General features: G+C 47.8%; 1 protein-coding gene across 2 annotated transcripts; it reads right to left on the reverse strand.

Moving 5' to 3' along the window:
• Positions 1–127: 127 nt before the first annotated feature.
• Positions 128–3,049, reverse strand: ing2 (inhibitor of growth family, member 2). Of its 2 annotated transcripts, none has more exons than XM_041186884.1 (2): positions 2,660–3,049; positions 128–909 (listed from the first exon to the last, which is right to left on the reverse strand). In XM_041186884.1, exons 1-2 carry the CDS (start codon positions 2,793–2,795, stop codon positions 245–247), a joined length of 801 nt encoding a protein of 266 aa, XP_041042818.1. In that variant the 5' UTR covers positions 2,796–3,049; the 3' UTR covers positions 128–244. The 2 variants fall into 2 exon arrangements, with proteins under 2 accessions (XP_041042818.1, XP_041042817.1); XM_041186883.1 differs by lacking the exon at positions 2,660–3,049 and adding an exon at positions 1,737–2,113.
• Between the last annotated feature and the right edge of the window lie 9,193 nt (positions 3,050–12,242).

A 12,242-nucleotide genomic window follows, 5' to 3' on the forward strand; every position in this document is an offset into this window, starting at 1 on the left:
TTTCTACACATTATGCCACAGATATATCTGAATTCAGCTACTGAAAACATGTCTGCCTATTTAAAATCTGTTTAAATAAGCATTTCTTCACAAACACTGTTTAGGTGCACGAGTCAATATACATTAGTCATACTTCAGCAATGTTTAATAGTAAAAATTATTGCATAGTTACACATACAATTTAAGCTAATATTCTTATACATGATGACAGAAGTAATGAAAAACTTAAAATTTCTGGTAGGCACTACCTTGACTTTCTATCTTTTTTTGATTTTTCAATGCATTTGTCCATTGTCTTTTCTGTATCACCTCTGCATTTTGGACAAAACCATTTACCTTTTGGCTTGTACGTTAATCCTACACAAGAAAAATGAAACCACTCGATTGGACATTCATCATTATCACAACCTATCATTTCACCATAAGACACCTGGTTGCAGAGGCAGTAAGTGGGTTCATTAGGATCGATTGGAAAGTCAATAGGAGAGACTTCCCTTTCTGGTCTAGCTTTCGAGCGCTTCTTTTTTGCAGATTTTGATTTTTTCTCTTTAGGGGGCTCCTCTCCCTCTTCAGTTTCATTACCAATATGGCACAATTCACGATTTTCACCATTTTTCGGTCTACGCAGCCTTCTGGAAGGCCTTTCTGTTTGAGACACCTCCATTTTGACTTTCTCAATAGACTTCTCATGTTCGGTTGGGTCCTCAAAACATTCTGAGTGACTATCCATCTCCCTTGCACAATTCTCCACCTGCTCACTCATGTGTGAAACAATCTGAATTTTCTCGTCTCCCAGCTCTTGGCTGTTAATTAGTGCTCGCTGGAGATGATGCAGCAGTCGCTTCCTTTGAGTAATGTCTGTTTCCTGCTTATACTTTTCATAAGCATCATCGAGTTCCTTCAAAACTTCTGAAACAGGGAAATAAAATCTATGTTTGCAAATTAAGTAGCAATTAGCGTGATGTTATTTTAACATTCATTAGTACTCTGGGCTGTAATCGGTTCCCAGTATATTAAAAAATTAAACTATATTTGACCACACTTACAGAAATTTCTACATGCAGAGGAGCTACAAAGCACAGAATGAAAGAAATGAGGCCTCTTCAGGCTTTTATTTTTGAATGGCTGCTACATTTTATGTTAACATTAGCTGGTCTCTCACTGCCAATACACACATTTTTATACTGAGCCAGCACAATTGCAGCGATATAAACACCAGTCAGCTTCAAAACTTAAATCAAAACTAAAAAGATACAAACAAAAATAAAAACAAAAAGATTTACTAGAATAATACCAGAACTGAGAAGCTATGCCTATCAGGAATGATTAACCAGACTGGGAGGGATGGCTTTGGAGGGGAAGACTGAGGGGTGACCTGATAGGGAAGACCAAAACTAGAGGTCATAAATACATGATAGTCACTAATAAATTCAATAGATAATTCAGGAGAAATGTCTTTGGAATGTGGACCTTGCTATCACAAGGCTTATTTGAAGTCAAAGCACTGATGCATTTAAAGAGAAGCTAGATACACAGGAAAAAGAAAGAGAAAAATACATTGATGGGTTAGAAGGAAGCTCATGTGGAGCAATGTTGACAGAGACCTGTTGGACCGAATGGACTGTTTCTGTGCCATAAATACTACACAACTTGCTTTTAAGCCACAGCAGTTTATAAGAAACAAAGTCATGTTAGTTTAGATTTGGACCCTCAGTATGTTCGAACAAACGCATTACCAGAAGCTAAGCTGTCATAATAAAACTTCGGGACAAAAGGGTCATGAGGACTCGAAACGTCAACTCTTTTCTTCTCCGCCGATGCTGCCAGACCTGCTGAGTTTTTCCAGGTAATTCTGTTTTTGTTTTGGATTTCCAGCATCCGCAGTTTTTTTGTTTTTAAGGATGAGAGTAGCTGTCTGACATCAAGGTGTCATTCAACTGTGTGTGACACCAAGGAGCTCCAGCAAAGCTAAAGTCAATGGGGGTCAAAGGAAAAACTCTCCAAAGGGAAACATCATACAGGAAACAAAGGTACATGACGGCTTTGGCTGTCAGAAGTTAGATATCAAGCTGCAGGATATTAGGGCCAACCATCTTCAACGACTTCATTCATTGCTGATATCAAGCTATTCTATCTTCAGAAACTCCCCCCTCTCCCCCTCCCTCCGCCCCCCCACCCCGCGTTCCCCCATTCCGGTGATCGCCCCCTCCCTCCTTCCCACCAACCGCACCCCGCCCCCCCCCCCCCCCCCCACCCCTGGGGATCGCCCCCTCCCTCCTTCCCACCCCCCTCCTCCGGGGATCGCCCCCTCCCTCCTTCCCACCCCCCTCCTCCGGGGATCGCCCCCTCCCTCCTTTCCCCCTCCCCGAAGTTCGCCTCCCCCCTCCCTCTTTCCCCCTCCCCTCCCTCCCTGGATGTCGCTCCCTCCCTGAATCTCGCCCCCTGCCTCCCTCCCCGGGTCTCGCCCCCTCGCCTCCCTCCCCGGGTCTCGCCCCCTCGCCTCCCTCCCCGGGTCTCGCCCCCTCGCCTCCCTCCCCGGGTCTCGCCCCCTCGCCTCCCTCCCCGGGTCTCGCCCCCTCGCCTCCCTCCCCGGGTCTCGCCCCCTCGCCTCCCTCCCCGGGTCTCGCACCCTCCCCCCCTCCCCGGGCCCCGCTCTCACCTCGGTACTGCGTGTCGATCTCCCTTAGCCGGGACACATTCCGCTGCAGTTCCAGAGGCAGCGCCTCCACACTCTCCAGATAATCCTCCACATAGCCGGAGAGCCGGGCCTTGGGGCACTGTCCGAGCCCGAGCATGATACCGGCTCCGGGCCCAATCTGCCTCCCTGGTCCCAAACAAACTCAGCGCCCAGCCCCTCTCCACGCCTGCTCACTCACACCGCCCGCTGCCCGCCAGCACGTGACCTCGGCCGAGCGCCTCGATAAAATAACTCCTATCCCACTATCCGATCGCGTTTATTATATATATTATAGGGAGAATTTATTTTGGATTTTTAAATTCATTTCGTATTTTTAAAAAAAACACGATGACGCGATACTGACAGTACAGGAAGCACGTCGCATTCCCTCCAACGGTCACCATAGCGACGCCATAGCAACGAGGTCTCCATGGCAAGCAGCTGGGGGGAAGAGAGAGAGGGGGGAGAAAAAAACAGACATTCTGAGAATGAGCCCCGTGTTGTTGATGTACCCCGTACATTACCTGCGTAACTTCCGGCTCGGACGGCTGCCCCGTCTGCGCTTGCGCGCTCAGTCCGGGGACCTCTTAGCGCTTTCAATGCGAAGCTCTGCAGACAGGGATCATCGCTTCAAGGCGGGACACTCACTGCCCACGGGTCCGGGGACTTTCCCCTAGGCTGGGTTAGATGAGAGAAACCGTGTTCTCCGTCGGTAGCCTAGCAAGCAGGTCTTCAGAATGTCTAAGTTTAATAGCGCACACTTGTCCTATATATATCACTAGCAGGGCAACCACTTTACTGTCGTGGTTTTCGGAGAATAATGATATGGAATGAAAGGGCTGGCCATTACGTTCATCAAAACTATCGAACGTTTTTGTTTAATTCGCCTGTTTATTAATTTAACGCAAAAATACATAGGAATCGGTAAACGCCAGATCTACGAATAAATTATGCTAATTCTGTTTGCAAGCTGTTTCCTGCCCTCCCCCCCCCCTCCCGCCCTCATCACCGCCAAATAAAAATCCGGAAAAATGCTGCATCTACTCAGTAGGCTTTGGAAAATGAATGCAGACAAGCTAAGTAATTGCGATTGAATAACATGTACAATAGAATGTAAAAGGGAAAATACGTGTCTGAAAGTGCTTGAGGAGAAGAAGGTAGCTCGCAAATGTGCCAAGAGAATCTTTGCTGTCACTTTAGAAAAGAGTGGCAAGAAGTCATTGCAATCTGACATTTTGAGGATTAGCAAATCCTTCTATGCTGGATTGTATGACGTAAAGCCCACAGACAGCACGGCCTCCCAGTCCTTCCTGTCCTCTATCATGGAGGTCTTAGATGACAGTACACGGGAGAGTCTGGACAAAGCGCTAACTCCTGACAAACTGACTGAGGCCCTTGAGTCCTTCGAGAAGAGTAAAACTCCCGGAAGTGACGGCTTGCCGGCGGAGTTGTATTCGGCTCTGTGGGACTGGATCAGCCCAGTCCTGCTAGAAGTGTACGATAGTATGCTCCTGGCCGGCAGTATGTCGGAATCCATGAGGAAAGGCATTATCACCCTCATCTACAAGCACAAGGGGGAAAGGGAGGAAATTAGAAATTGGCGGCCCATTTCACTGTTGAATGTGGACTATAAAATTCTGTCCAAGGTCATCACCAATCGGGTCAAATCCGCTCTGGAATTGGTGATCCACCCTGACCAGACCTGCACTGTGCCGGGCAGGAAGATCTCTGACAGCCTCGTGCTGCTCAGGGATACGATTGCCTACATACAGGACAGGGGTGTGGATACCTGCCTCATCAGCCTGGATCAGGAGAAGGCCTTTGACAGAATATCGCACACCTATATGGTGGATATGCTCTCCAAAATGGGGTTTGGGGAGGGAATTCGCAATTGGATCCAACTGCTCTACACTAACATCAGTAGTGCAGTCTCAATCAATGGGTGGGAATCAGATAGCTTTCCTATTAAATCTGGAGTCAGGCAGGGCTGCCCTCTCTCGCCTGTTCTTTTCGTGTGTTGCATAGAACCCTTTGCTGAGTCCATCAGGAAGGATCCGGGCACAAGAGGAGTGACGATCCCAGGTAGTGGAGGCACTCAGATCAAATTCTCCCTGTACATGGACGATGTCGCCATCTTCTGAACGGATCCGCTGTCGGTGCACAGACTTATCCACATCTGCGACCGGTTCGAACTGGCCTCGGGAGCCAAGGTAAATCGTGGGAAGAGCGAGGCCATGTTCTTTGGGAACTGGGCTGACCGATCCTTTGTCCCCTTCACTGTCAGGGCTGATGGCCTGAAGTAGCTGGGGATATGGTTCGGAGGGACCAGGGCACGCGTTAGAAACTGGAAGGAGCGAGTGTCTATGGTGAAAAGGAAACTGGGCATGCAAAAAAAAAGAGTGGCAAGAAGCAGAGAAGGTTCAATTATATCTACATCCACATGTGGGAGCGATGCTCCCTCTCCATTGCGGGTAAGAACCTGGTCATCAGGTGTGAGGCACTCTCGCTGTTGCTGTACGTGACGCAGGTCTGGCCCATTCCACACTCCTGTGTGGTGGCGATCACCCGAGCCGTCTTCTGCTTTATCTGGAGGTCGAAAATGGATCGTGTCCGCAGGGACACGATGTACAAGCCTCTAGATAAAGGGGGAAAAAACGTGCCCAACACCGCCCTCATACTGATGGCCACCTTTGTGTGCGGTTGCATCAAGCGGTGCGTAGACCCTCAGTATGCAAACACCAAGTGTCACATGCTGAGGTTCTACCTGTCCCCGGTGTTGCGAAGGATGGGTCTGGCCACGATGCAGCGGAACGCTCCAAGTAGTTGGACCGTGCCGTACCACCTGTCCCTCGTGGGAAAATTTATGCAGAGAAACACCTTCGACCACAAGTCCGTCAGGCAGTGGTCGGCACGTAACATCTTAAAGGCCCTGAGGGAAAAGGAGAGGGTGGATCCTGTGGGATGGTTCCCTGAGCAGACTGACAAAGTAATTTGGCAGAATGCCTCATCACCAGAACTTTCCAACAAACACCAAGATGTAGCTTGGCTGGTGGTGAGAAAGGCCCTCCCTGTAAGATCCTTCCTACACGCCAGGAGTCTCACCCCCTCTGCACGTTGCCCTCGAGGAAGCTGTGGTGGGGAAGAGACCGTTGTTCACCTCCTTGTAGATTGTGTCTTTGCAAAGAAGGTCTGGAGAGGGATGCAGTGATTGCTGTCGAGGTTCATCCCGAGCAGTTCTGTGACAGAGGACTCTGTGCTCTACGGGCTGTTCCCAGGGACACACACCGAGACAAACATCAACTGCAGCTGGAGGATCATCAACTCAGTGAAAGACGCTCTTTGGTCTGTCCGAAACTTGTTGGTTTTCCAGCGCAAAGAGTTGTTCCCGGCCGAGTGTAGCAGACTAGCACTTTCCAAGGTCCAGGACTACGTGCTGAGGGACACAGTTAAGCTTGGGGCAGCCGCCGCAAAGGCGCAATGGGGAAGGGTCGCTGCCTAAGACCCTTCTGCCACAGTGCACTGGGGGGCTGGGAACTTTAAAGAGCCCCTCAGTCTGTACAGATTAAAATGTATGTCTGCCAATGATTGAAATATTCATTGTTTTTTCTGATACACCTTGTGTTTCAGTTTGTAAAAGTTGAACCTGTTTGTATTTTTGTAATGGTGATTTAAAATGTTCGAAATGTTTTTGAAGATTTATGAATAAAGTATATTTTTGCAAAAAAAAAGAGTGGCAAGAAGCAGAGAAGGTTCAATTATATCTACATCCACAAAGTGATGAAACATGTTCACCCAGACACTGACGTCTCCTTCAAGCCCTTCGAATGTCACAAATTCCTTTTCAAATGCGTTGTGAGTGAGGCTTCCTTTCTGGCCACTCATGAACCCATGAAAACATACAAAATATGAGTTCGGAGCAGGAGAAGGCCACTTGCCCTTCCTGCCTGCTCCACCATTCAATAAGATCATTGCTGTTCTGACTGTTGCCTCCCCACCCTGCCCCCACATCCTAGATATCCTTTCACCCCCTTATCAAGAATCTATCTACCTCTGCCTTGCAAACATTGAAAGACTCTGCTGCCACTGTGTTGAGAGTTCCAAAGACTCACTACCCTCTGAGGGAAAAAAATTCTTCTGTCTTAAATGGGCCACCCCTTATTTTTAAACAGTGACCCCTAGTTCTAAATTCTCCCACAAAAGGAAACATCCTCTCCACGTACACCCTGTCAAAACCCCTCAGGATCTTATGCTTCAATCAAGTCACCTCTTATTCTTTTAAATTCCACTGCTTACAAGTCACAGAATCACACAGTGCAGAAGAGGCCATTTGGCCCATCAAGTCTGCACCGACACTGAGAAACACCTGACCTACCTGCCTAATCCCATTTACCAGCACTTGGCCCATAGCCTTGAACGTTATGACATGCCAAGTGCTCATCTAGGTACTTCTTAAAGGATGTGAAGCAACCCACCTCCACCATCCTCCCAGGCAGCACATTTCAGACTGACACCACACTCAGGGTAAAAAAGTTTTTCCTCACATCCCCCCTAAACCTCCTGCCCCTCACTTTGAACTTATGTCCCCTCTTGACTGACAGTTCAACTAAGGGGAACAGCTGCTCCCTATCCATCCTGTCCATGCCTCTCATAATCTTGTCCACCTCGATCAGGTCACCCTCAATCTTCTCTGCTCCAACGAAAACAACCCAAGTCTATCCAACCTCTCTTCATAACTTAAATGTTTCATCCCAGGCAACATCCTGGTGAATCTCCCCTGCACTCCCTCCAGTGCAATCACATCCTTCCTATAATATGGCGACTAGAACTGCACATAGTACTCCAGCTGTGGCCTCACCAAGGTTCTATACAACTTCAACATGAACTCCCTACTTTTGTAATCTATGCCTCAATTGATAAAGGCAAGTGCCCCATATGCCTTTTTCACCACCCCACTAACATGCCTCTCAGCCTTCAGAGATCTATGGGCACACACGCCAAGGTCCCTTTGTTCCTCAGAACTTGCTAGTGACATGCCATTCATTGAATACTTCCTTGTCAAATTACTCCTTCCAAAGTGTATTACCTCACACTTTTCAGGGTTAAATTCCATCTGCCACTTATCTGCCCATTTGACCATCCCATCTATATCTTCCCGTAGCCCAATACACTCAACCTCACCCAGCCAATCTTTGTGTCATCCACAAACTTACTAATCCTACCCCCCATTTAGTCATCTATGTAGTTTATAAAAATGACAAATAATAGGGGATCCAGCACAGATCCCTGTGATACGCCACTGGACACTGGCTTCCAGTCACTATAGCATCCTTCTGTCATCACCCTCTGTCTCCTACAACTAAGCCAATTTTGAATCCACCTTATCAAATTATCCTGTATTCCATGTGCCTTTGACTTCTTTATAAGTCTCCCATGTGGGACCTCGTCAAAGGCTTTGCTGAAATCCATATAAACTACATCAACTACACTATCCTCATCTACACACCTGGTCACCTCCTCAAAAAATTCAATCAAATTTGTTAGGCATGACCTCCTGACAAAGCCATGCTGACTATCCCTGATCAAACCTTGCCTCTCCAAGTGGAGATAGATTCTCTCCTTCAGAATTTTCTCCAATAGTTTCCCTACCACTGACATGAGATTCACTGGCCTGTAGTATCCTGGCTTCTCTCCACAATCCTTCTTAAGTAGCGGAAACACATTAGGTGTTGTCCAGTCCTCTGGCATGTCCCCCGTGGCCAGAGAGGAATTAAAAATTTGTGTCAGGGCCCCTGCGATCTCCTCCCTTACATCCCTAGCAGTCTGGGACACAAATCATCCGGACCTGGACATCTGTCCATTTTTAAGCCTGCCAACACCTCCAATTCCTTGTCACTCCCTATATCAATTTGCTCAAGGACCTCGCAGTCTCTCTCCCTGAGTTCAATACCTTCATCCTCATTCTCTTGGGTGAAGACGGATGTGAAGTGTTCATTCAACACTCTACCAATGTCCTCTGGCTCCACCCATAGAATGCTCCCTTGGTCCCTCTTGGGCCCTATTCTTTCCCTGGTTATCCTCTTCCCATTGATTATACTTATAGAACATCTTAGGATTTTCCCTACTTTTATCAGCCAGAGCTTTCTCATATCCCCTCTTTGCTGTCCTAATTGCTTTCTTAAGCTCCACCCTGCACTTTCTGTACTCCACTAATGCCTCCGCTGATTTGCTTCCCTTGTACCTGCTAAAAGCCTCTCTTTTCCTTCTCATTGTATCCTGAATAGCTCTAGTCATCCATGGTTCTCTGGGCTTGTTCCTCCTTCCTATCACCCTAGAGGGAACATGTTGAGCCTGCACCCTCCCCATTTCTCTTTTGAATGCCCCCCACTGCTCCTCTGTAGATTTTCCCACTAGTAGCTGTTCCTAGTCTACCTTGGCCAGATCCTGCCTTATTTTACTAAAATCCACCTTCCCCCAGTCCAAAACATTTTTTTGCAACTTGTCTATTTCTTTGTCCTTAACAACCTTAAACTGTACCATGTTGTGGTCACTATCACTAAAATGCTCCCCCAGCACCACCTCAGCCACCTGTCCGGCTTCATTCCCAGAATTTGGTCCAGCACTGTGCCGTCCCTTGTTGGACCCTCTACATATTGACGTAAAAAGTTCTCCTGTACACATTTCAAGAAATCCACTCCATCCAAGCCCGTAACACTATGTCTATCCCAATTAAGGATTGGGAAAGTTGAAATCACCTAATATAATTACCCTATTGTTATTGTTTTTACACCACCTCCGCAAATTGTGCACATATGGAAAACAGCGCAAGAGGAGAGTCAGTCAGGAGATTGAAAACAGCGCGAGAGGAGAGGTGATTGGGAGATTGAAAATAGCGTGAGAGGAGAGTCAGTCAGGAGATTGAAAACAGCGCGAGAGGAGAGGTGATTGGGAGATTGAAAACAACACGAGAGGAGAGTCAATCGGGAGATTGAAAACAGCACAAGAGGAGAGGTGATTGGGAGATTGAAAACAGCGCGAAAGGAGAAGTCAATCGGGAAATTGAAAACAGTGCGAGAGGAGAGTCAGTCGGGAGATTGAAAACAGCGTAAGAGGAGAGGTGAATAGGAGATTGAAAACAGCGCGAGAGGAGAGGTGAATGGGAGATTGAAAACAGCGCGAGAGGAGAGGTAATTGGGAGATTGAAAACAGCGCTAGAAGAGAGTCAGTCAGGAGATTGAAAACAGCGCGTGAGGAGAAGTGATTGGGAGATTGAAAACAGCGCTAGAGGAGAGTCAGTCAGGAGATTGAAAACAGCGCGAGAGGAGAGGTAATTGGGAGATTGAAAACAGCGCAAGAGGAGAGTCAGTCAGGAGATTGAAAACAGAGCAAGAGGAGACTCAGTCGGGAGATTGAAAACAGCGTGAGAGAAGAGTCAGTCGGGAGATTGAAAACAGCGCAAGAGTAGAGGTGATTGGGAGATTGAAAACAGCGCAAGAGGAGAGTCAGTGAGGAGATTGAAAATAAAAGGAGGGGAAGCTGAAGAGGAGCGGCCAGTGTGTGAGTGGCCCAGTGAAGGAGTGGAGCTTTGAAGCTTTGGCTCGAGAGGCTTAGGCGAGCAGAGGCTGAGGAAGAGCTTGCTCCCAGTGGGGTAAGGCCGGGTACGCTCCTTTAATTAAATTAGGAGTAGGTAATGGAGGCGGCAGTTAGGGCAGTCACGTGCTCCGAATGCAGCATGTGAGAAGTCTGGGACAGCACAATTGTCCCTGATGAGTACACCTGCAAAAGATGCATCCAGCTGCAGCTCCTGTAGGGAACTGGAGCTGGAGCTGGATGAACTTCAGATCATACAGGAGGCAGAGTCAGTAATAGACAGGAGTCTCAGGGAGACAGTCACCCCTAAAAGTCAGGAGGCAGGTAGCTGGGTGACTGTCAGGAGAGGGAAGGGGAATAGACAGTAAAAGCAGAGCACCCCTGAGGCCATTCCCATCAACAATAGATATACTGTTTTGGATACTGTTGGTGGGGACGACCTACTAGGGCCAAGTTGTAGTGGTCGCGTCTCTGGCACTGAGACTGGACCCTCAGCTCAGAAAGGAAGGAGGGAATAGAGGAGAGCAGTAGTGATAGGGGATTTGATAGTTAGGGGGACAGATAAGAGGTTCTGTGGGAGAGATCGAGAACCATGGATGGTCTGTTGCCTCCCTGGTGCCAGGGTCCGCGATATCTCGGATCGAGTTCTCAGTATTCTCAGGAGGGAGGGTGGGCAGCCAGATGTCGTGATCCATGTAGGGACCAATGAGGTGGATAGGAAGGAGGAGGGGGTCCTGCAAAGAGAGTTTAGGGAGTTAGGTGCTAAGTTGAAGGACAGGACCTCCAGGGTTGCGATCTCAGGAGTGCTACCCATGCCACGTGCTAGTGAGTCTAGAAATAGGAAGATAATGCAGCTAAATACGTGGCTAAAGAGATGGTGCAGGAGGGAGGGTTTCATGTTTCTGGACAATTGGGCTCTGTTCCAGGGAAGGTGGGACCTGTTCCAACGGGACGGTTTGCACCTGAACTGGAGTGGGACTAACATCCTTGTGGGTAGGTTTGCTAGTACTGCTCCGGGGGTTTAAACTAGATTTGCAGGGGGAGGGGAACCAGAGTGTTAGAACAGATAGTGAGGTGGAGGAGGATAAAGGTCAAGCGAGGAATGCATGTATAGACAGAAATCAAAGGTTTGTATGGGATAGAAATGTTCTCAGGTGCATCTATTTCAATGCAAGGAGTGTCGTCAGAAAGGCAGTTGAGCTTAGGGCATGGATTGGCGCATGGGATTACGACATTATTGCTATTAGTGAGACTTGGTTGCAGAAAGGGCAGGACTGGCAGCTCAATGTTCCAGGGTTCCGTTGTTTCAGATGTGATAGAGGGGGAGGGATGAAAGGGGGAGGAGTGGCATTACTAGTCAGGGAAAATATCACAGCTGTGAGTAGACAGGACAGCCCGGAGGGCTGGTCTACAGAGGCCATATGGGTGGAGCTGAGGAACGGCAAAGGTGTGACCACACTAATAGGATTGTATTATAGACCGCCCAATAGTCAGAGAGAATTGGAGGAGAAGATCTGTAGAAAGATAGCAGACCAATGTAAGAAACAGAAAGTTGTGATAGCAGGAGATTTTAACTTTCCACATATTGACTGGGACTCCCATACTGTAAAAGGGCTGGACGGCTTGGAGTTTGTCAAATGTGTTCAGGAAAGTTTTCTAAATCAATATATAGAGGTACCAACAAAAGAGGATGCAATACTTGATCTCCTATTAGGGAACCAGACAGGTCAAGTGACAGAAGTATGTGTAGGCGAACATTTTGGGACCAGTGACCACAATGTCATTAGTTTTAAGTTAATTATGGATAAGGATAGGTCTGGTCCTCGAGTTGAGATTCTAAATTGGAGAAAGGCCAATTTTGTGGAAATGAGAAAGGATCTAGGAAGAGTGGATTGGGATAAGTTGTTTTCTGGCAAGGATGTGTTCAGTAAGTGGAAGACATTCAAAGGCGAAATTTTGAGAGTGCAGAGTTTGCATG

Source organism: Carcharodon carcharias, chromosome 4 (genome assembly GCF_017639515.1).
Source record: "Carcharodon carcharias isolate sCarCar2 chromosome 4, sCarCar2.pri, whole genome shotgun sequence".
NCBI lineage: Eukaryota > Metazoa > Chordata > Chondrichthyes > Lamniformes > Lamnidae > Carcharodon > Carcharodon carcharias.

What these genes read in the sequence shown, in the direction of transcription:
- ing2 (XM_041186883.1), bottom strand. Translation starts at nt 1,878, where the DNA reads ATGCTGGAAATCCAAAACAAAAACAGAATTACCTGGAAAAACTCAGCA. An exon ending in TTATGACAGCTTAGCTTCTG is followed by an intron (nt 910 to 1,736) that starts GTAATGCGTTTG and finishes TCCCTGTTTCAG; the next exon opens with AAGTTTTGAAGGAACTCGAT.